Raw genomic sequence first — 25,120 nt, forward strand, 5'->3', positions numbered from 1 at the left:
GGATCAGAGATCACGCTTCCAGGCTTTCTTTAAAAAATATTGTTTTTAAACATTTTTAAAAAAATTGTCATGCATTTGCTGACAAACTGGAGATCCTCTTTCCATCTTTGTTCCTCAAAGACACAGCTTATAATGGCTGCTGGTTTTGTTCCAAATCATGATTACAATTACTTGGCTTAATATGTTTTATTTAATCTATTTAACAATTTGTTTCTCTAACCCCTTGGCAGGATCAGTGTCCTCGCAACGCAGACCCCTAAAAACATGTTTTATTCCTTTTATTACTAGCTACCCATTAGTAGATAGTAAATATGATTGGAGGTTAAAATCTAAACCTAAAATCAAGATTTAAGATTTACTGTCATTTCACTGTACACCAAAGTGTATAGAAAAAATGAAATTATGTGCATTGGTTCATGCTAAAAACACCGCAGGTTTAAAATAGAGTATATATAAAACAGTAATGAAATAAAAAAATAACTAAATAAATAAATATATAAATATTGCACATAGTAGTTATTAAGTATTGCACATGCAAAAAAATTCAGTGATTATACATAATGATAATTATTGCACATTGCGTTATTGCACATTTCGTTATTGCACGTTAAGATATTACGATATTGCACATGATATACCTTTAGATAAAAATATGTATCAGATTTGGGTTAATTTGTTCTGTTCAGAAGTCTGATGGCAGTCGGGTAGAAACTACTTCTAAATTGGACCGTATTGCAATAATAATTGAAATGGCTAACTGGCAGAGAATTAAGGTTTTGCCATGGCCATTCCAGTCCTCGTACAATGAGGTACTAGCCTAATAAGCCTACCAAGCCCAGCCACTGCTTAGGCTGGGTCCTTGAGCAAGGTTTTTTACCTTTACAATTTTTTTAATTGTATTCAGCCTTCTTATGAATGAAAGACCAAAAGGATATGCAATCAAGAATGTCTTTTCCAGTTAATTTTATTCATGTTTTCAACAGGTAACAATATTTGTGAATGAAAACAAATTTACTACAAATTCTAATTTTGTTGGAAAGACACATGTAAAAAAAAAAAAAAGTAAAGAGAAAGAGTGTATATTAGTGGTTAACAAACTTTTTTCTGTGACTTGACATACACAGGGGCACAATCAAATTCACAGAAATGATCAACATAAAATGACAACAATGTCGAATTAACAGGAAAGGTTTTGTAAAAAGCCTTTCCTTAATGTGACCTTTTAGCATTTTTTAATAATTTCCTGCAGTACTAGCTAATTCTCTAAAAAACTGAGCAACAAAATTTGGATCTTTTTCTTCCAGATTGGTCAAGAATGCATTTCTCTCCTCTTCGCTCCATGACTCAAACCACTGGGTCCACAGCCTTATTTGACATTCGAAAATGTTGGGTGGGCGGTCCTTTACCTGAAGAGCAGAAGGGAAACAAGGAACTGTTATACAACACAGCACATGTGTATATTTTTGGGTAACTCAACATTTAGGAAAATTTTGTTTGGGTTCCTTGCAGTAAATAATGTCTTTTAAATTCAACAGTTACAAAAACAAAAGCTAAATGTCAGAAAAGCTAAGTAATAAAAAGTGAGTATATAATAATAAAAAGAACCAAGAAACCCAGCTTTAATTTTTAAACAAGTTAACAGCATTAACTAGAGATTGCATTTCCGGAGAAAATGCGAGTGTGATTGCAGCGTAGCGGGCGGGCGTGCGCGCGTATCCAAATGCTGTATCTAAGTCGGTAGCGGCATCAACGGGCCGGACAATTTAGAGTCGGAACAGCTTCGATATCTCGAAATGTAAAAAAACGGGCGTGGCGGGCGTGCCTATCCAAAAATTGCATCCATGTCCCGGTGTCATCAATGGGCCTGACGATTTGGGCCTGAAAATTGCCTGAAAATTGCATCCAAGTCGGGGTGTCATCAGTGGGCTAAACAATTTAGAGTTGGAACGGCGTTGATATCTCGAAATATTAAAAAAACGGGCGTGGCAGGCGGGCGGGGCTGTGTATGACCATGCTGTATCCAAGTTGGGGTGTCATTAACTGCACGGATAATTTACAGTTGGAACGGCATTGATATCTCGAAATTTCCAAAAAATGAATGGAAGTGAATGGGACAAAAAAAAACAGGTGTGGCGGGCGAACGGGCGGGTGGATCCAAAAGCTGTAAAGAAGCATTGTTGTCATTTACAGGCCGGACAATTTAGAGTTGGAACGGTGTCGATATCTTGAAAATTGTAGAAAATAAAGCCAGACAATTTGGCCAAAAACGGTTAAAAGCGGGCGTGGTGGGCAAACGGGCGGCCGGATCCTAAAGCTTTCTTCAAGAAGTGGTGTTGTTAATAGCCCGGACGATTTAGAGTTGGAACGGCATCGATATCTCAAAATTTTTCTAAAATGAATGGAAGTCTATGGGAAATTCTTTTTGGGGAAAACGGGCGTGGCGGGCAAACGGGCAGGCGGATCCAAAAGCTGTATACAAACGCTCTATTCCCATATGGGCCAGACGATTTGGCGTTGGAACGGGGTCGATATCTCGAAAACTGCGGACGAAGAAACGCAGACAAAAACGAGCAGAATAATAACTAGAGATTGCATTTCTGGAGAAAATGCGAGTGTGATTGCGGCGTGGCGGGCGGGCGGTCGTGCATGTGTATCCAAATGCTGTATCTAAGTCGGGAGCGGCATCAACGGGCCGGACGATTTAGAGTCGGAACGGTGTCGATATCTCAAAATGGAAAAACACGGGAGTGGCGGGCGGGCGGGTGTGCCTATCCAAAAATTGCATCCATGTCCCAGTGTCATGAATGGGCCAGACGATTTAGAGTTGAAACGGCACTAATATCTAAAAAAATTTAAAAAAACGGGTGTGGCAGGCAGGTGGGGCTGTGTATTCCCATGCTGTATCCAGGTTGGGGTGTCATTAACTGCCCGGATGATTTACAGTTGGAACGGTGTCGATATCTCGAAATTTCTAAAAAATGAAGAAGTGAATGGGACAAAAAAACGGGCGTGGCGGGCAAACGGGCGGGTGGATCCAAAAGCTGTAAAGAAGCATTGATGTCATTCACGGGCTGGACGTTTTAGAGTTGGAACGGTGTCGATATTTCGAGAATTGTGGATGAAAAAAGGCTGACAATTTGGCCAAAAAACGCAAAGAAATAGGCGTGGCGGGCTAATGGGCGGGCGGATCCTAAAGCTTTCTTTAAGAAGTGGTGGCATTAACGGGCTGGACGATTTAGAATTGGAACGGCGTCGATATCTCAAACTTTTTAGAAAATGAATGGAAGTCAATGGGACCAAAAAACGCTACAAAAGCGGGCGTGGCGGGTGAACGGGTGGGCGGATCCAAAAGCTGTATACAAGCCCACGTCAAACGGGCCGGACGATTTGGCGTTGGAACGGCGTCGATATCTCGAAAACAGCGGGGCGAGTTAACCGGACAAGAAACAGGTGGAATAATAAAAATAAAAAGAATATTAATATGACTATCGAATAACAATAGTGTGATTGCCTACTGCAATCACACTAATAATAATATGACTATCGAATAACAATAGTCTGATTGCCTACTGCAATCACACTAATAATAATATGACTATCGAATAACAATAGTCTGATTGCCTACTGCAATCACACTAATAATGTACACACGTGGACAAAATTGTTGGTACCCTTCCATTAAAGAAAGAAAAACCCACAATGGTCACTGAAATAACTTGAGACTGACAAAGGTAATAATAAATAAAAATGTACTGTGGGGACCATAGGGACATGTTAACCTAAGGTGTGTCCTGTAATTAGCATCACAGTTGTCTTTAAACTTGTAATCAGTCAGTCTGCCTATTTAAAGGGTGAAAAGTAGTTACTGTGCTGTTTGGTATCTGAACATGGACCACAGAAAGCTAAGGTGAGAGTTGTCTCAGGAGATTAGAAAGAAAATTATAGACAAACATGTTAAAGGTAAAGGCTATAAGACCATCTCCAAGCAGCTTGATGTTCCTGTTGCATGTGTACAGCTGCACATATTATTCAGAAGTTTAAGGTCTACGGGACTGTAGCCAACCTCCCTGGACATGGCCGCAAGAGAAAAAATTGATAAATTGAAGAGACGGATAATACAAATGGTAACCAAAGAGCCCAGAACAACTTCCAAAGAGATTAGAGGTGAACTCCAAGGTCAAGGAACATCAGTGTCAGATCGCACCATCCGTCTCTGTTTTAGTCAAAGTGGACTTAATGAAAGACGACTGAGGAGGAAATCACTGTTGAAAGCAAATCATAAAAAAGCAAGACTGGAATTTGCCAAAATGTATATTGACAAGCCACAAAGCTTCTGGGAGAATGTCCTTTGGACAGATGAGACAAAACTGGAGCTTTTTGGCAAGTCACATCAGCTCTATGTTCACAGATACAAAAATGAAGCATACAAAGAAAAGAACATTGTACCTACTGTGAAACATGGTGGAGGCTTGGTTATGTTTTGGGGCTGCTTTGCTGCATCTGGCACAGGGTGTCTTGAATCTGTGCAGGGCACAATGAAATCTCAAGTAGGGCTGTCGCGGTAACCGCAATTTTGCAATACTGCAGGGCATGCCAAGCAACTGTCACAACCGCAATGTTCACGTTTTTTCTTTCTTTTTTTTGTTGCAGGGTCCATCTTGTTTTAGGCTTACATTCGGGCATAATAAATGTTAAATAAATTCATAATGAAAATGAGCTAAGTGTCATTTTCCCACCACCTGTTCGCATGCGTTGCTGCTGAGTGTCAGGCTTTGTGTTTTAAGATGGAACCAATGGCAACATTAATTATAGGCAAGTTTATTAATGATAAAATTGAGTTCACACTCAATAAAATACTTGTAATTTAGACTATATTTAAACAGCCTTGGCATACTAAAACACTTAATGACAGTTAATATGGCATTGCAGCCTGCAAATATTCTCTTGCTGGCTTGCTGGAATGATTTAACCTTTAAGAGATCCTTTAATATTCTGACGCATTTGTCCCTAAGGACAAAAAATGGCCACTTCCCAAAAACTGCTGTAAAAACATCATACATTAATATTTTTTTCCCTTTAAATGAGTCAAACTTTTAAATCTACTTCTGCCTTAAACATACATACCAAATATTAATGATATTTTTGGATTTTTTTAATCCTTTACATGCCAGTTTGTTTACATAGCACCACTGTTTTTCATAGAAAAACGAAAAACAAAAAACAAAAATAATTTCCATAAAATACATTTCAAGGAGCATTTGATAATTATTATTATTAGGCCCTGAGGTGGGTCAATGATTGGCAGCAACATTGATTTTGGTGCATTTTTTTTTTTTTTTGCAGTGTCAGATTAAAAGCCAAACTCACACTCAAGTGAGTCCATTTTTCCATTTTTTAAGGACAAAAAATGGCCGCTTGCCAAAAACCGCTGTAAAAATATATCTTTTTTAATTTAAATGAGTAAACCAAAAAGGGGGAGAGGGCGAGAGAGAGAGAGCAAGTAAGGGAAAGGGGGAGAGACAAAGAGGGCGAGAGAGACAGACAGACACCTGCTCGCTCTCCCTTTTAGTTATGCTGTAATAATTAGGGCTGCCGGAGTCTAAAACTCTCTGTAAAACTGTTTTACTCAACTCGCATTGTACATTATTAACTACATTCTTTGTTGTTTTACTCCAAAGGCATTCTGATGGAAACCTGTTCACCCGCCGAGGTTAAGGATTAAAGTCGAGACTGCCGTGACAACTATGCTGCTCCTGCCGGATGTGACTGGTCTGGAGTAATTGCACCAAGAATGACAAGAAATCACTACAGACATTATTGAAGACTACAGCGAAGAAAAACTCTATTATTATTTATCTATTTATTACCAGTTATAACTTTTAGATCATTTAATTCTGTGTTCGTATGTTCTGTGTAAATCGTGTATTTATTTAAAGTATCCTCCTGGCCACCCAAGAAGGATGGGCCCTGCTGAGTCAGGTTCCTCTCAAGGTTTCTTCCTGTAATTTTCAGGGAGTTTTTCCTTGCCACAGTCGCCCTCGGCTTGCTCAACAGGGTTTTTTTTTGTATCTGTTGGTCCTGGATTTTGTAAAGTTGCTTTGAGACAATGTCTATTGTAAAAAGCGCTATATAAATATGTCTGAGTGTGAAAGTCCAGCTCAGGTGGCGCCGAGGCTGCAAACGGACAGAATGTGGTCCTTGCATGTGAATATTCCAAGTGTACAGCAGGTGCTCCAAACTCTTCTCTTTCTGTCTGTGCAGAAGTCGAACTGCCTCCTGCCCTTATATTTATGAATGAGAGAGGGGTCTGGAGCAGCACCCTGCATATCTGCACCTATCCCTGCAGCAGCTGATGAGCGGGGAAAACACCCTCTCTTTTTGATGTGTGGGGCATTCCTCCCACCTTGTACGGTGTTTCGTGCTTAGGAGCAGCACATTCCTGCCCCGTCAAGGGAAGTAAGAGACCAGTGTGTGGGTCTTCGTAAAAGCAAAGGTGGAGGAGAAGAGCGCTTTTGCCTGAAGCAATTGAGGGGAAGCTCAGGCTTGTGTCGGTAATTTGTGCCAACCACGGCCAGAGGTGAGAAAATTGTCACAGGTAATGATGTGTCCCTGGAGCCCATCTGTCATCTCCAAGACCACCCTCATCCCCTGGTTGACTTCAGTTGGATTGCCAGAGGCTAAGGGTTGATTTATTTTTTGACCTGTAAACACCGGCCGAAATGAGCAGCCCTACGTAAGCCTACAGTTCCTCTGTGTCCACATCTCGCCAGTCTGTGATTGAACAACTCCAATGAAGGTGTGTCATGGCCACAATATGCTGCAGGATTTCATCTGTCAGCAAGAGTAAAAAGCTGGACGTCGAATCACTGATCCAGGCAGCGGCATAGTGTGTACAGTGTATCACAAAAGTGAGTACACCCCTCACATTTCTGCAAATATTTTATTATATCTTTTCATGGGACAACACTATAGAAATAAAACTTGGATATAACTTAGAGTAGTCAGTGTACAACTTGTATAGCAGTGTAGATTTACTGTCTTCTGAAAATAACTCAACACACAGCCATTAATGTCTAAATGGCTGGCAACATAAGTGAGTACACCCCACAGTGAACATGTCCAAATTGTGCCCAAAGTGTCAATATTTTGTGTGACCACCATTATTATCCAGCACTGCCTTAACCCTCCTGGGCATGGAATTCACCAGAGCTGCACAGGTTGCTACTGGAATCCTCTTCCACTCCTCCATGATGACATCACGGAGCTGGTGGATGTTAGACACCTTGAACTCCTCCACCTTCCACTTGAGGATGCACCACAGGTGCTCAATTGGGTTTAGTCCATCACCTTTACCTTCAGCTTCCTCAGCAAGGCAGTTGTCATCTTGGAGGTTGTGTTTGAGGTCGTTATCCTGTTGGAAAACTGCCATGAGGCTCAGTTTTCGAAGGGAGGGGATCATGCTCTGTTTCAGAATGTCACAGTACATGTTGGAATTCATGTTTCCCTCAATGAACTGCAGCTCCCCAGTGCCAGCAACACTCATGCAGCCCAAGACCATGATGCTACCACCACCATGCTTGACTGTAGGCAAGATACAGTTGTCTTGGTACTTCTCACCAGGGCGCCGCCACACATGCTGGACACCATCTGAGCCAAACAAGTTTATCTTGGTCTCGTCAGACCACAGGGCATTCCAGTAATCCATGTTCTTGGACTGCTTGTCTTCAGCAAGCTGTTTGCGGGCTTTCTTGTGCGTCAGCTTCCTTCTGGGATGACGACCATGCAGACCGAGTTGATGCAGTGTGCGGCGTATGGTCTGAGCACTGACAGGCTGACCTCCCACGTCTTCAACCTCTGCAGAAATGCTGGCAGCACTCATGTGTCTATTTTTTAAAGCCAAACTCTGGATATGACGCCGAACACGTGGACTCAACTTCTTTGGTCGACCCTGGTGAAGCCTGTTCCGAGTGGAACCTGTCCTGGAAAACCGCTGTATGACCTTGGCAACCATGCTGTAGCTCAGTTTCAGGGTGTTAGCAATCTTCTTATAGCCCAGGCCATCTTTGTGGAGAGCAACAATTCTATTTCTAACATCCTCAGAGAGTTCTATGCCATGAGGTGCCATGTTGAATATCCAGTGGCCAGTATGAGAGAATTGTACCCAAAACACCAAATTTAACAGCCCTGCTCCCCATTTACACCTGGGACCTTGACACATGACACCAGGGAGGGACAACGACACATTTGGGCACAATTGGGACATGTTCACTGTGGGGTGTACTCACTTATGTTGCCAGCTATTTAGACATTAATGGCTGTGTGTTGAGTTATTTTCAGAAGACAGTAAATCTACACTGCTATACAAGCTGTACACTGACTACTCTAAGTTATATCCAAGTTTCATGTCTATAGTGTTGTCCCATGAAAAGATATAATGAAATATTTGCAGAAATGTGAGGGGTGTACTCACTTTTGTGATACACTGTAGGTCCCAGGATCAAACCTGGCTTCTGAGATGTAATGGAGCGCCTCAGTGTTTGAGGGAGACCAAAATATTTTGCCATTTTTTGAATCTATTCTGCCGCTGCTTCATTCATGTCCTCTCTGCTGTCATCTTCAGATAGTTGGAGTTGGACTCCAGCTGGTCATTTTCTACCTTTGAGGCCTTCTCTCCATCAGACTCAGAGTCCTCGGAGGAGGTTGAGGAGCCATTCTCACACTCAGAGTGCATGATCAATCCCAGTGCCTCCTGGGTGCTGTAATGACTTGCCATCTCCAAAATGACCACTCCTGCACTACTGTAATACAACCTGAGCGAGAGCCCAAACAAAGTCCTATTTTGTTTTGGTTCTCTCTACTCATCGTTTTTATTATTGAATTAGTTTATAATGCAGAGTGTGGTCTTCAAAGAGACAAGATTTATGAAGTTGGACACATACACACACACACCATTATCAAACATCAATAGCGACACACACTTATCAAGGCACCCTTTTAGAAAACAGTAAAAATTGTGAAATTTTGATGCATGCTTTAAAAGGGTGTGAAAGAACAAAGAAATGTTAAGTTATACATAGCAAAAGACTGTCGCCTGCAATCAAGAGGTTTACGAATCCTGTTCCCGCTGACTTCAAACAGTTACTACTCCCCACCTAAGAAACATCTGTTAAGGTGTGAACTTTCCCACACAGCCATGAGGGCATTGTCATCATGTATATAAGAAAGACTGTTCCTTTGTTCAGGAGCACACTGCCCAGTTTACTATGTGAGACTTGTCAGTGTGTTCCTTCTCTGCAGACAAGATTAAACCTCTTTTTCTACTTATAATCCAGTCTTCAAGGTATTTATTAAAAGGGTTCTTTTTCTACCACATTTTGGCACCCCAGATGGCCGGGTCGTTTGGGTTTGACCTGACGGACAGACATACTTGAGGACGCTCGTGGAGACCTTACACTTCATCCTTTTTACCTCGTTTTTTAGAGACAAAAGGAAGTATTTTCTGATCGTCAATGGTCTGCCCTGCGCTACTGTCCATACTCATACAGGTGAGAGAGAACCCTTCTTTGTTTTAGTAGTAATTCTGTAATGGAATAGTGATTTAAGTAGTTTTGTGGAACTGTGTGTATACGTTGTCCCCTAGAAGCTTACCGAAAACTGGGTTTTCGGGGTCGAGACTTCCCGTCTCTCGACTAAATGGGATTTTTGACCAAAGTTTCTCGATAAAACTTGGATTTACGTTGACGAATGTAACTTAGCAGGGCAACGGTGAATAAGTTAAACACTGGGTGTTTAATTGAATGCATGGTCTGGGACCTGCAACTTGTGAACGGGTTGGCAAGTAGTATTCGTGACGTGTTGTGGCTGTGAGGCACGCGCTTTAGCTCGGGGCGTATAGACAGCACTTGCACAAACTAAAAGACTGGATTCTTAGTAGATTTGAGAATGTGTGTTATATGTTCGTATTAATCGTTGTATGTGTGTGTTGTGTGTATGTAGCAATTGCCGTGTGTGTTTTTGTAACTTTTGGTGACTTGCCATTTGCCATTCTAAGGTATATTATTTTTGGAAAATATTATCTTTTGGTTGGAGACCACTAAAACCTGTTAAATGGTCATATATCGTGTAACGTAATAACTGAGTAATTCAAAATTTTAACTCTTTACATAAAATAAAAAAATAAAAAAATAAAAAATAAATAAATAAAAATGGGCCAGACCAAGAGCAAAAAACATTCTGCATGTGATAACACTTATGATAGTCCTAATATACAATTTATGCGTGTCAATTATGGACTAGATAGTGTAAGTCAAATAAGTTATTGGATAACAGAATGTGGATTTCCAGAGAAGGGAAGTTTTAGTGAAAGACAATTAGAAATATTGAAAGAAAAGCTTGAACAAAAAGAAAGAGAATACAAGAGTAGCAAGAAGGGAAAGAAAAAACTTGTAGTAAATTGGAAAGCATTTGCAGAGTGGGAAAGAGAAGCCTACATAAGGGCAAGAAAAAATGTAGAGCAGGCAGGAAAAAATTCATCTGTCTCTCAGTGTGTTAAAATGCAGGCTACCCCTGACCTGGACTCCGCCCCCATACGCAGCCAGCAAAGGAACCCTTCTGAACAGCTTCAGCAGCAACAGGACGTGCAAGACAGCCAGACAGAGAGAGGAGGATCAGAAGGAGGAAGAAGAGCAATCACCTCCAGTACATCACATCTCTATCCAAACTTGACTCCTCAACCAACAGCTCCTCCCCCATACCACGAATCAACAACCCTTGCCCATGTGGATGAGGTGTCTCCACATCACACCAGAACAGGCAGACTCTACAGACATGATGCAAATCAAGAACAATCGTCACCAGTTCGACCAGACAAAGAAAGGCAAGCACATGCTGTGACACAAATGCCAATGGTGGAGGTCGCCGGAGCCGAAGGCATATTGCTGGTACACCGCCCATGGACCATAGCTGACATCAAAGAGGCCATGACACACCTACCAAACGTCAGAGAGGTGGGAGGTAACAAGTTTGCTGATGAACTGTTGATCTTCTGCAAAGAATTCAGACCAACTACTACTGAGCTCAGACGCCTCCTAATGGCCAAAATGGGCAATGATTGGTCACGTGCAGCAGCAGGATTTCCAGAAACGGATGTTAGAATGGAGCACTCAGAATGGGACAGAGACGTGAATAATACATATCGTGGATACATTATCCAGCTGTTGACTAGACTAAAGGAGAGTTTTCCATTAAGAATGGACATGACCAAAATTGCTGCTTGCAAACAAAATGAAGATGAGTCTGTACACAACTATCTTACAAGACTCACAAATGTTCACAATACTAACAGTGGACTTCAACCACCTAACAACATCAATGATGCTGAAATCACTGCATGGGAAGCACACTTAAGAAACAGCTTCCTAAATGGACTAAAACCGGACATTCAAACTATGGTCAAGAACATTTGTATCACTTGGGATTCAGGCAAACTGAGTCTTATTGAAGCACATGCTACCCATGCTAAGAAAATCGTTCGTGAAAGGGAAAAAAGAAAAACAGAGAAAAGAAGCAAAGACCTGCATGCAGCTAGTCTCACCATGTTCCAAGGAGTAAACAGAGGACGAGGACGTGGTCAAGGGCGAGGAACAAGACGTGGAGGACGGCCTGGTCGAGTTTTCAAGGCCAACCCAGACACAGTATGTTATAACTGTGGCAAGAAAGGACATTTTGCTAGAGACTGCTTAAACCAGGACATACAGGGGTTGGACAAAATAACTGAAACACCTGGTTTTAGACCACAATAATTTATTAGTATGGTGTAGGGCCTCCTTTTGCGGCCAATACAGCGTCAATTCGTCTTGGAAATGACATATACAAGTCCTGCACAGTGGTCAGAGGGATTTTAAGCCATTCTTCTTGCAGGATAGTGGCCAGGTCACTACGTGATGCTGGTGGAGGAAAACGTTTCCTGACTCGCTTCTCCAAAACACCTCAAAGTGGCTCAATAATATTTAGATCTGGTGACTGTGCAGGCCATGGGAGATGTTCAACTTCACTTTCATGTTCATCAAACCAATCTTTCACCAGTCTTGCTGTGTGTATTGGTGCATTGTCATCCTGATACACGGCACCGCCATTGGATGCACATGGTCCTCCAGAATGGTTCGGTAGTCCTTGGCAGTGACGCGCACATCTAGCACAAGTATTGGGCCAAGGGAATGCCATGATATGGCAGCCCAAACCATCACTGATCCACCCCCATGCTTCACTCTGGGCATGCAACAGTCTGGGTGGTACGCTTCTTTGGGGCTTCTCCACACCGTAACTCTCCCGGATGTGGGGAAAACAGTAAAGGTGGACTCATCAGAGAACAATACATGTTTCACATTGTCCACAGCCCAAGATTTGCGCTCCTTGCACCATTGAAACCGACGTTTGGCATTGGCACGAGTGACCAAAGGTTTGGCTATAGCAGCCCGGCCGTGTATATCGACCCTGTGGAGCTCCCGACGGACAGTTCTGGTGGAAACAGGAGAGTTGAGGTGCACATTTAATTCTGCCGTGATTTGGGCAGCCGTGGTTTTATGTTTTTTGGATACAATCCGGGTTAGCACCCGAACATCCCTTTCAGACAGCTTCCTCTTGAGTCCACAGTTAATCCTGTTGGATGTGGTTTGTCCTTCTTGGCGGTATGCTGACATTACCCTGGATACCGTGGCTCTTGATACATCACAAAGACTTGCTGTCTTGGTCACAGATGCGCCAGCAAGACGTGCACCAACAATTTGTCCTCTTTTGAACTCCGGTATGTCACCTATAATGTTGTGTGCATTGCAATATTTTGAGCAAAACTGTGCTCTTACCCTGCTAATTGAACCTTCACACTCTGCTCTTACTGGTGCGATGTGCAATTAATGAAGATTGGCCACCAGACTGGTCCAATTTAGCCATGAAACCTCCCACACTAAAATGACAGGTGTTTCAGTTATTTTGTCCAACCCCTGTAGAAGCTGATGTTAGGTTTTTCGGAACATAAAAACGTACATTTAATATGGGAAGTTTTACGGCATTTTCCAAGCTTTACGACATCCAGGCCACGTGGTCTTTTGTCCAACATGTCGCCGGCTAGGCTCTCTCCCTGACTCCTACAGAAGGGGTGGGAGGCAGAGCCCGGGGCTTGTTAGCACACTTCATTGGCTCCACCAGCAGTAAAGGAGGAGGAGCCTAGCTGAGTTTAAAAACTGGCGGGGAGAAAGGCTTGGCCTCTTTCTTACGTGGTTTTTCTAGACTGCAGGAGTAAGGAGCGCCGGTCGGCCTAGCTCTGATATATATTCACAGATTATTTTTACACTTAATAAAGTGTTTTTAAAGAGTACTTTCTGGACTTCCCGACTGCTTTCTTCAGGACCTTTTGAACCAAAAGATTCATCCTAACACTGACCAGATCACGTATCCTGAAGCAGACTGAGGGGCGGAGACCAGTGAAGGGGACCAGCACAGGGAACAGATAAGTACAAAACAACACACCCTAAACACACACAAAAGTTGTACCCTGTATGTGAAATACTCAACCTACCCCTTCACTGAGCTACCATGTATTGATTTAATAGTTCAAGATACCAACTTAACCTTTCTAGTAGATTCCGGAGCTACACATTCAGTAATTAGACAGAATGCATTATGTCCTAAACCTACACTTAGTTCCAGATCAGTTCACACGATAAGTTCCACGGGTCATTCAATCACAGAACATTTTTCTAAGCCACTTGAGTGCGTAGGGAATGCAGGACAGACATTTTTACATCAGTTTCTCATTTCCTTAGTATGCCCAATAAATTTAATGGGAAGAGACTTGATGTGTACCCTAGGGATCACTCTTGTCTCTACCCCGAAGGGAATTACTATATCTGATAAGTCATATGTTGATCATGAATTGACATGTGTCAAGTATGATCAAAATATTCCATTTCACTGTTATGAATGGCAGATCCCTGATGAAGTAACTAAAGTCACTGACTATCTTGTAACTCTGGCTAAGGAGTTTGTTAGCAGCAAGGAAGTTGTTTTTATGTCTTTGAATGAGTTGCACTGCACAGCACATATTAGTGAAGGACCAGATGTAGATTTTGAGACAAGGTGGTACAGAAGATGCCCTGAGGAAACATTGTTTCTGGAAAACATCTATTGGTCTGAAACTAATGTAGCTTGCTCTGTCAAACTCTCCGAATGTTCTTTGCTCTGTTCTGGAAATTGTTGTCAACAAAAATTGTTTAATGTATTAGGTTCCGTGCCGCATGTTCCACTAGCAAAACCTAAGCATGGCAAATGGCAAGATTTAGGCCCATGGATCCGGGCAGCTTGTGATTCCCACCCAATGACTACACAAAATGTAGTCTGGGAACCTACAGACAATCCTACCATTTTTTATCTACCAGAATTTAAAATCTTTAGAAAGAGACTGTCAGTTGTTGTTCGCACAATTAGAACAGTTCAGTTAACAAACAGAACAGTGGGGATTCTCACATGTGTTAATGAAACTGACTTGTCTCCTTCTAACATACACCCAAAGTTAACGGATGTTCCAAACCATTTATGGGCAAAAGGGAAGTATGATGTGGGGTTGATTAAGGGGAGAGAGCCTGTAAAAATCAAGCCAAAATCTGATCACCGCCCATTTCAAACACAATACCCATTAAAACCTGAGGCAGCTAAAGGTATAACACCAGTATTTGAGTCTCTTTTAAAAGCAGGAGTCATTGTGCCATGCCCAGACTCCCCTGTCCGAAGCCCTATTTTTCCAGTAAAAAAGGCAAGACGCCCGCCAGAACCAGATGACTGGAGATTCGTCCAAGACCTTCAGGCGGTGAATGCAGCCGTGGTACCTAGAGCCCCGGATGTACCAAATCCGTACACAATTTTGAGTCAAGTACCACCTGATAGTAAGTGGTTTTCTGTTGTTGATTTGGCTAATGCATTTTTCAGTATTCCGATGCATAAAGATAGCCAGTTTTGGTTTGCATTTTCTTTTAAGGGAGCCACTTACACATTCACCAGGTTATGCCAAGGTTATTGCGAGTCTCCAACCATCTACAACCAGGTGTTAAGGGAAAGTTTAAGCTCATTGCAGCTCACACAAGGGTCCGCCTTACTGCAGTATGTCGATGATCTCATGGTTTGTTCACCTACCCAGGAACAATGTGTAAATGATACAGTGGCATTGTTGCAACACCTTGCTAGAGAGGGCCACAAAGCTAGCTTGTCCAAATTACAATTTGTAAAGGAAAATGTGCACTTTCTAGGGCATGACATTTCAGCGATAGGAAAAACCATTTCGTCGGACCGGGTTGCTGCTATTCAGAAAATTCCCAAGCCCATTACCAAAAAACAAATACTTTCCTTTTTAGGTATGTGTTCTTACTGCCGGACTTTTATCCCTAACTACTCAGTAATGGAGGCACCATTGAGAGAAATTGCTCATGGACAAGGCCTCAATGCACACAGCAAAGTGGCATGGACTAAAAACGCTGAAAAAGCTGTTGTTGACTTGAAATTGACTTTGCAAACCACACCTACATTAGGACTACCTGACCCATCTAGACCTTTTACACAGACAGTGGACGAGAAACAAGGTTGTATGGTTTCTGTACTACTCCAGAAGCATGGCGACAGATTGAGACCAGTTGCTTATTTTTCTGCTAAATTGGATCCTGTAGCAGCAGGACTTCCTATCTGTCTACGGGCAGTAGCTGCAGCTGAGAAGGCTGTCCTTGCTTCCAGAGATCTGGTTGGATATTCCCAATTAACCTTGCTGGTCCCACATGCTGTCTCCATGCTCCTGCTAGAACACAAAACTTCACATTTGTCAACCCAGCGATGGCTGCGGTACAACAATGTTATACTTGACATGCCTAATATCACGGTCAAAAGATGTACAGTTTTAAACCCTGCCACTTTGTTGCCCACAGAGGAAGATGGCGATCCACATGATTGTGTAGCGGTTACTAATGAACTTTGTTCTCCCAGGCTAGACCTGCAGGAAGTTCCAATTCCTAATTCTAACCTGGAATTGTTTGTTGATGGATCAGCTTCTTGCAACCCTGAAACCGGCAAGAGTCAAGTGGGCTTTGCAGTGGTAAACGCTTATGATGTTGTCACATCAGGTCCTTTACCTTCACACTACTCTGCACAAGCAGCTGAACTTCAGGCCTTAATTGAAGCATGTAAATTAGCAGAAGGCAAAACCGTAACTATTTACAGATAGTAGATATGCATTTGGAGTGGTCCATGACTTTGGCACAATTTGGAAGCACAGGAAATTTCTAACTAGCTCTGGTACTCACATTGCTCACCACTCTTTGGTTTCTCAGTTGCTTGATGCTATCCTTCTTCCAAAACAGGTGGCAGTTTGCAAGTGTGAGGCTCATACCAACAAATCTGATCCTGTTTCACTAGGGAATGCCAAAGCGGACGCTGCTGCCAAAGCTGCCGCTAAACTGCCATATAAACCTGTTTTGTCCCTTTTACAGGATTCTGAGGCCATACCATTTCTGCAGGTTTTTGAAATCCAGCAACGAGCTACTCCTGAAGAGAAAAAGGAGTGGAAAAAAGCAGGTTGTATTGTCTCTGATGGTGCGTGGTTGAGCCCTGATGGTAGACCGTGTCTCCCAAAATATCTATTCCCGTATTTCGCTAAATTGACCCATGGTAAAGACCATGTGTCAAAAACAGGGATGATTGCATCACTTACAAAACATTGGTTTACAAAAAACTTTACATCTTATGCACAGCAATTTTGTCAAAAGTGTCTAGTGTGCGTTACCAACAACACTGGCAGAGGCCGAGTAATGACACAAGCCGCACACCCTGTTCCAAACAAACCTTTTGATCACCTACAGATGGATTTTATTGAATTATCTCCCAGTGAAGGAAAAAAATACTGTTTGGTAATCGTGGACATGTTCTCCAAATGGATTGAAGCATTTCCAACAGCCAAACAAGATTCAGAGGCTGTAGCGAAGGCACTGATTAAAGAAATCATCCCTCGATGGGGAATTCCAGGTAAAATCTCTAGCGATAATGGTACTCCGTTCATAAGACAGAAAGACATCCTTTATTTGTCATATATACATATACAGATGTACAGTACAATGAAATTCTTTCTTCGCATATCCCAGCTGGTGTTGGAAGCTGGGGTCAGAGCGCAGGGTCAGCCAACTTACGGCGCCCCTGGAGCAGACAGGGTTAAGGGCCTTGCTCAAGGACCCAACAGTGGCTACATAGCAGAGCCTGGATTTGAACCGCCAATCTTCCGGTTGATAGCCCAAAGCCCTACCCACTAGGCTACCACAGGCCTAGTGGGTAAGTGTAGCATTGAAACAGATCAGCCGATACTTGGGTGTTGATCTAAGACAGCACTGTGCTTATCACCCAGCCAGCGGTGGAGCTGTGGAAAGGGAAAATGGCACACTAAAAAACAAGCTCACCAAGTGCTGTGCCGAAACAAAATTGTCCTGGACTAAAGCGCTACCTCTGGTTCTCATGCAAATGAGAATGAGGGAAAGGTCAAAACATGGATTAAGTCCATTTGAGATTCTGTTCGGGAGACCTCCAAATACAGGAATTGGGCCAAATAAACCCACACCATTAGACGCAAACCAATGTGATGACGAAATGCTTGATTATTGTGTAAACCTGTCCTCTGCTCTGAATGTGATCCATAGGCAAGTAAAAGAAGCCCTTCCAACACCAGCGACGGGGCCACTACATGACTTAAAACCAGGGAATTGGGTAGTGATCAAAGACTTCAGAAGGACGAAATGGAATAAACAGAGGTGGACTGGACCATTTCAAGTACAACTGACAACCTACACGGCTGTGAAAGTGACAGGCAGAGCCACCTGGGTACACGCTAGCCACTGCAGAAGAATTCCGGAGCCAGAAGAACAACAGTCACAGCCAGTAGACTCGTAGCTGATTCCAGATACAAATCAACTGCATTGCATTGTTGTCCGCACTTGAATGATAATTTAAACAACTCAAAAAATAGCCTGATAACCCCATGTTTGACAGCTTTTAGTTGTTTTTTTTGTTTCCCTTAGCTGACAAATAGTGGAAGGGAATGAGTAGACACTGACCTTCACATAGTGAGACATTAAATACACTCCAGTTTTTATCATTGTTTTGTGATTACCGGGCAGTTCTATATGGAAAGACCATGGCATTTGTTCTGCGACCCAGGCTGGGGTGGACTGAAAAGATATTTTTGTGTCTTAATGTTAGTATGTCTAACAGTGCTTCCAATTGTGCAGTTTACCCGATCACAGGTTAAAGTAAAGTGCTCTGCTCCTGTTCCAGTATCCAATGACACCCACAACGCTACACGTGTTAGAAAATCGATAGCTAACACAATTCCCTATTCTTTGAATGCGTATTGGCAGTTTGCTAATTTCACTGCGGTAGGCCTTAAATTGCACACACCATTCGGATGTTATGTTTGTTCGGCTTTCCCTCACAGTACTGAGCAAGTAGGAAGCTATAAGCCAGCTATGGTATCTATAAATCAGACGATCTGTGCCGCCTCTTTTAGTAAAATTTCTAATCAATCACCATTAGAGGGCCATGAAACTATAACTGGGTTTGTTCGACAACCATATCTTCATAACAATCTAAGAGTAGATCACCTACCAAACAGCACACAAAGTATAGATGCCTGCCAGAGCTATGGTGAGGTGACGGATATACCTCAAGTAGATTTTAAACAACCTGTAATCTTACCTGACGAACTAAAGTTCCCAGTATGTTTCCTTAGAAAAGGCAGGGTACACGTAGGGCAACTGCCAAGGTCAACTTGCTCAGTCATCTATGTTGAATGTACAGATAGTAACTGCTCCAATGCTAACGGTTCCTATACCACTCCTAGCCACCGGGGTACTAATGGCTTGGTAGATTGGTTTTGGATTTGTGGAAACACTGTACGAATATATCTGCCGGCTGAGTGGAGTGGACTCTGTGCTTTCTCACCCCTTAGGGCACAAATTACAATTATTCGAGCAGCTCAAGTACACGTAACCAATATTAGACGCAGACGATCATATGACGAAGTACCAATAGAGCATCAAACAACTAGCAAATGGCATAGGTTTTGGACATCTGTACTGTCTCCGTTTGGGACAGTTGAACAGTGGCACGCTATTGAGGACATACATTATAAGCTAGTGTCGTTTACTAATTTCACTTTGCAAGCATTAGATGGAGTAAAAGTAGAGCTTACAGCTTTGAGGATGACTGCTATGCAAAATAGAATGGCTTTAGACATGCTTTTGGCTAAGGAAAGAGGGGTATGTCAGGTTGTAGGAGATAAATGTTGTACTTATGTTCCCCCAAACGATGCCACAGATGGAAACATAGCTAAAGCCTTGAATAACATTAAGCAGTTAACCAATAGTTTAACCAAGGAAGAAACACTGAAAGACACTTGGGGCATGTGGTATGGAATGTTTGGATGGCTGGCTCCACATCTATCAATGCTAATTCCAGTTTTAGTTGTGATTATAATATTTTTTTTACTTGGACCTTGCCTAATACACTGTTTACAGTCCTTAATTTCTAGATCCATGCAAAATCTTGCTGCTCCAGCATATGCACGACTGCATCAACAACATCTGGACAGAAATCAGGACTGCAAACCAGAAACATATGATGATATGTTTTATATGGACGTGGACTGTTTGTGATGTTACATGGCATATTAACGAAGCAATGACTTAAACCCGAAATGGAGTGTTATTGTGGATGTATTCTATGTCTTTTTTTCCTCTTTCTCTTTTCCCTTTTATTTTGTTACCTTAAAATTTTGTTTTATATGCTTTTATACTTTTAGTTATGCTAACTTGTTGAGTTAATTTGGTTGCCATAAAATGACAAAGAGGAGGGAATGTGAAAGAACAAAGAAATGTTAAGTTATACATAGCAAAAGACTGTCGCCTGCAATCAAGAGGTTTACGAATCCTGTTCCCGCTGACTTCAAACAGTTACTACTCCCCACCTAAGAAACATCTGTTAAGGTGTGAACTTTCCCACACAGCCATGAGGGCATTGTCATCATGTATATAAGAAAGACTGTTCCTTTGTTCAGGAGCACACTGCCCAGTTTACTATGTGAGACTTGTCAGTGTGTTCCTTCTCTGCAGACAAGATTAAACCTCTTTTTCTACTTATAATCCAGTCTTCAAGGTATTTATTAAAAGGGTTCTTTTTCTACCACAAGGGAAAAAGTAGTGCCAACTGTTAGAAAAATATATAAATTAAAAGTTGAAAGCTAGTAGTTCAAAATGAAATCTTAACCTAAACGAAAGCATTAGTTTATGTTCAGATAAAGGTGGGTTAAAAAATTGCGTTTTCAATGGGACATTTTTTGTCCTTAGGAACAAATGTGTCAGTTTTTGTGTAGCTTAGCCATTTTAGGCTAATTTAAGGAATTGACATAATAATTCTAAAATTTGTTAAAAATTAATATCCTGGACTTCCGGTCCAGCAGGTGAGGTGATGGCAGCATAGAACGGTAGGCTCCCGACAATAATAATTGAAATATAACCCGATAAAACTCGAATACTGCTTGAAGGCTAATAAAGGACTTATAGATATAGAGGGGGAACAATAATGCCCAAAATTGGGAAGCAAACTTCTGTACAAAGCAAAAAACACGACGAAGAGGAGGAATACCAGCCGCTACAAACTGATAGCAGCATGGAGGACGAACAGATAAACACAGACTCGGAGCCAACGCGTGAGGCCGATTTGAACAAAATTTTGAAGGAACTTCGAGAATTCAGAAATGATTCAAACCAGCAGTTAAGTGGCATAAGAGACGATATAAACAAGATATACAAAAGAGTAGATGAAGCAGAGGAGCTAATTAACACTGCCGAGAACCGAATCCAGTTATCGGAGGATGTGTTGTCGGAGTTGGTGAAGCTGCAGGGGCAAATGGAGGCTAAACTGACTGATTTGGAGGGACGTTCGCGACGTGACAATGTCAGAATACACGGGGTAAAAGAAGGAGAAGAAGAGAGCGCCACATCAATGATAACTTTTGTGGAGGAGTTGTTAATGAAAGGCTTGGAGCTCCCGACATCTACAGCACTGAACATAGAAAGAGCCCACCGCGCTCTCACCCCGAAATCTCAGAACGAAACCCGACCAAGATCAATTGTGGTGAAGTTCGCAAGCTTCAGATTAAAGGAAGATGTGCTTAAAAGAGCCTGGCAGAAAAAAGGATTCGAGTTCCAGGGAAAAAAGTGAATTTGGACCATGATTATGCACCGGAGCTATATACCGAGCTCAAAACTGCACTCAAAGAACGAAGCATAAGATTCCAGACTCCATTCCCAGCCAGACTGAGAGTGTTTTATAAGGACGGCACGGTGCTTTACAACTCAGCCGAGGAGGCAACAGCGGACATGACAGGAAGGGGAATATCGGTAACGGTCCACAAAAGTCCTCCCTCCCTTTTGGACAAGATTAACCAACTGACCTGGCGATTCAGCGGGAATCGAGAAAACCAGAGCGATACGAGCTCCGCCCGAGGCTTCAGGGAACGGCTCCAGGCATTCCGGCGATGAGTCATTTGATAAGTACAAAAGTTATGACAGTAATATGCCAGTCCTATATTATATCTTATAATAATTTCACATAATGTTAAAGACTAATAATTAGTGAGAAGTTTAATTACAAAATTTGCTTTTAAGCAATACCTATGATGTGGACATTGTCAAGGGCTAATGAAGGACAGATATGGTGACGGGACACCACTCACTGACCACTTTGGACCTAAATATCAGCTTAAAAGCTGAGGAGGGCCCTCTTCCACTCTCAGGAGGAAGAGGTTTTCCCTCATTGCTCTCATTCCAGCAGAGACATAAGGCAACAGGAAAGGCCTTAAAATTGGAAGTCATTTATTGTTATATTGTTATCTTGGTTCTGGTTAATGTTTGCAGTTGTTCTATTGTTCTTTATAACATTAGGGTGATGGATGCGAAGTAAGAATAAGTTTGAGGGGATTTCAAAACACTCAATGCAAAGTATTAAGTCAATCAGAGTAATTACTCACAATGTAAATGGTTTGGGATGTCCAGTTAAGAGGGGAAAAGTTTTGTCAAAATTAAAGAGGGAGGGAGTGGACGTAGCTCTTCTCCAGGAGACTCACATGACTGATCTAGAACACGAAAAGCTAAGGAGATGGAGGTTTGCTCAATATTCATCCTCATGTGGGCAGGGTTCTAAAAGGGGTGTGGTGATTTTAATCTCTAGTAAGCTAAATTTTGAATGTGTGTATGAAAGGAAGGACAAAGAGGGGAGGTTTGTAATTGTTAGAGGATATTTACAAGGTGCACTAGTTACTTTTCTGAATGTCTATGCACCACCAGGATCTGAATGGAAATTTTACAAACATATTTTTGAACTGTTAATTCGGGAGGCCCAGGGAATCCTAATTTGCAGGGGAGATTTTAATGTTAGACTTCAGCTGAGTCTGGATAGTTCAAAACCCTGCTACCCTGGGGGGCAGAAAATTATTAAAAATATTAAAATAATGATGAGGGAAGTAGGATTGTTAGATACATGGAGGGAAAGAAATCCGATAAAAAGCTATTACACTTTTTTTTCACATGCACATTCCGTCTACTCAAGGCTTGACTACTTTTTCATGTTCCAGAATGATCTGTCTAGGGTAATGGATTGCCATATTGGGACTATGGATTTGTCAGACCATGCCCCAGTTTTTCTTGATTTGTTACTTGATTGTGAAGAGAAGAATACTATCTGGAAGCTAAATACAGGAATTTTAGGACAAATGAGGCAGCAGATACAGATTGATATTAAAGACTATTTTGACATGAATGACAATGGGGAAGTAACCAATTTTATGGGATGCATGTAAAGCAGTCCTTAGGGGTAAAATTATAGGATATAGTTCAAATAAAAAAAAACTGAAAAAAGTAAAATTGGAACAATTACAAACAGAACTAAAACAATTAGAGAACATTCATAAAAATACAATGAATAAAAAAACAAAAATGGAACTGGATAAGAAGAAAAATGAATTAAATGAAATATACTCAAATGACATAAAAAAAAAAGTTGACTTTCCTCAAACAAAGATACTATGAAGCAGGAGGAAAGTCAGCTAAACTGCTTGCTTACAAATTGAAAAAGCAACAAGCAGAAAACACAATTTATAAAATCAGGGACCCGACAACAAAATCTATGCAATATAAATTAAAAGATATTCAACGATCATTTGAGACCTTTTATAAAAATGTTTATACACAGCCGAAAACAGATGAAACAAAAATGAAATATTTTTTTGACATGATACAGTTACCTAGAGTGGGGGACGAACAAAATGAGCTTTTAATCAGTGAAATAACCGAAGAAGAAATAAAAAAAGCAATATCAAACTTAAAACTCAATAAAGCAGCAGGACCGGACGGATTTCCCTCAGAATGATATAAGGAGATGAAAGATTTGCTCATCCCGGTAATGAAAAAAACATTTAATTATGTGCTCAGTACATTACATTTTACATTTACATTTTCAGCATTTAGCAGACGCTTTTATCCAAAGCGACTTACACGATGAGCAATTGAGGGTTAAGGGCCTTGCTCAGGGACCCAACAGTGGCAACTTGGTGGTGGCGGGGCTTGAACCGGCAACCTTCTGTTTACTAGTCCAGTACCTTCACCACTAAGCCATCACTGTACAGGTACAACTCCTCCATCTTGGAGAGAAGCAGTGATCTCTTTGATTCCAAAAGAAGGTAAAGACAAATATGAATGCGGAAGCTATAGACCGATAAGTGTACTAAACCAGGATTACAAAATTTTTACCCATATCTTAGCAAAAAGAACTGAAAAAATCCTCCTCCAAATCATAAGTCTAGACCAAACAGGTTTTATTCTACATAGGCAGACGCAGGACAATATTCGACGTACTCTACATCTGATCGAACAAACTACAGGGGAAAAACTTCAGGCAGTATTTTTGGGTCTTGATGCGGAAAATGCCTTCGATCGAGTCAACTGGGAATTTTTATATAGAGTATTACAAAAATTTGGATTCCGTCAAACATTCATTAAAACTATACAAGCATTGTACAAAGATCCAACAGCGAGAATAAAAATAAATGGGGGCATTTCAAACCCATTTAATTTAGAAAGAGGTACTAGACAGGGATGCCCTATTAGCCCATTACTATTTGCAATGTTTATTGAGGCATTAAGTCAGGGAATTACCCAAGATAAAAATATCACAGGGAAACAAATGAATGGACAGGAGCATAAAATCTCTTTGTTTGCAGATGACATTTTAATTTATTTGACAGATCCAGAGAACTCAATCCTGTATCTTTTATCATTATTAGAGGTCTTTGGCTCTATCTCAGGATATAAATTGAATGTTCCAAAGACTCAAATATTATGCTTCAATTACAAGCCCAGTCAAATTATTAGCTCCAAAATTAGACTGAATTGGAGTATGGACTATATGATGTACCTGGGAGTAAACATCCCAAAGGATTTAACAAAATTATATGATTAAAATTTTGATCAATTAAATCAGAAATTAAAGGAGGACATAAAGAAATGGAATTTAATTCCAATGCTAGTATTTGAGTCGCGGATTGAGTCTGTGAAAATGAATGTTCTGCCTAGGGTGCTTTATTTATTTCAGACTCTTCCGATAGAAATCAATGATAGACAATTTAATGAATGGGATAAGTTAATATCACGGTACATTTGGCATGGGAGCAAACCAAGAATAAAATTTCAAACCCTTCAGCTGGCAAAAAACAAGGGAGGGGTGGCACTTCCCTGCCTCAAGGACTATTATATGGCTGCCCAATTACGATACCTTTTCTGCTGGTGTAAATCTGATTACCAAGCAAGATGGAAAGAAATTGAAGTGGAAATATCTGGGGAAGTTCCTATTCAGGCACGGTTGGGGGATAAAAGGTTAATTAAAAACTTAATGGATTTGGGTAATAAGTGGATCAATGTGAATTTAAGAATATGGCTAAAAATTATCACAAAAGAGGGCTTGCTTGAAGACATAAGGATTTTGAGATGGT

The 25,120-nt window shown here is 41.4% G+C and overlaps 1 protein-coding gene across 1 annotated transcript in view; it reads right to left on the minus strand.

Annotated features, from left to right (window-relative positions):
- Positions 1-948: 948 nt before the first annotated feature.
- The window catches only part of c4h14orf119 (chromosome 4 C14orf119 homolog), a 43,658-nt gene continuing 19,486 nt past the window's right edge, over positions 949-25,120 (minus strand). The window contains exon 3 of the mRNA XM_062993942.1: positions 949-1,406. Within this exon, the coding sequence (XP_062850012.1) occupies positions 1,233-1,406 (174 nt within the window). The 3' untranslated portion in view covers positions 949-1,232. The remainder of the gene's footprint in view (positions 1,407-25,120) is intronic.

The sequence above is a fragment of the Trichomycterus rosablanca genome, chromosome 4 (assembly GCF_030014385.1).
Source record: "Trichomycterus rosablanca isolate fTriRos1 chromosome 4, fTriRos1.hap1, whole genome shotgun sequence".
Lineage (NCBI taxonomy): Eukaryota > Metazoa > Chordata > Actinopteri > Siluriformes > Trichomycteridae > Trichomycterus > Trichomycterus rosablanca.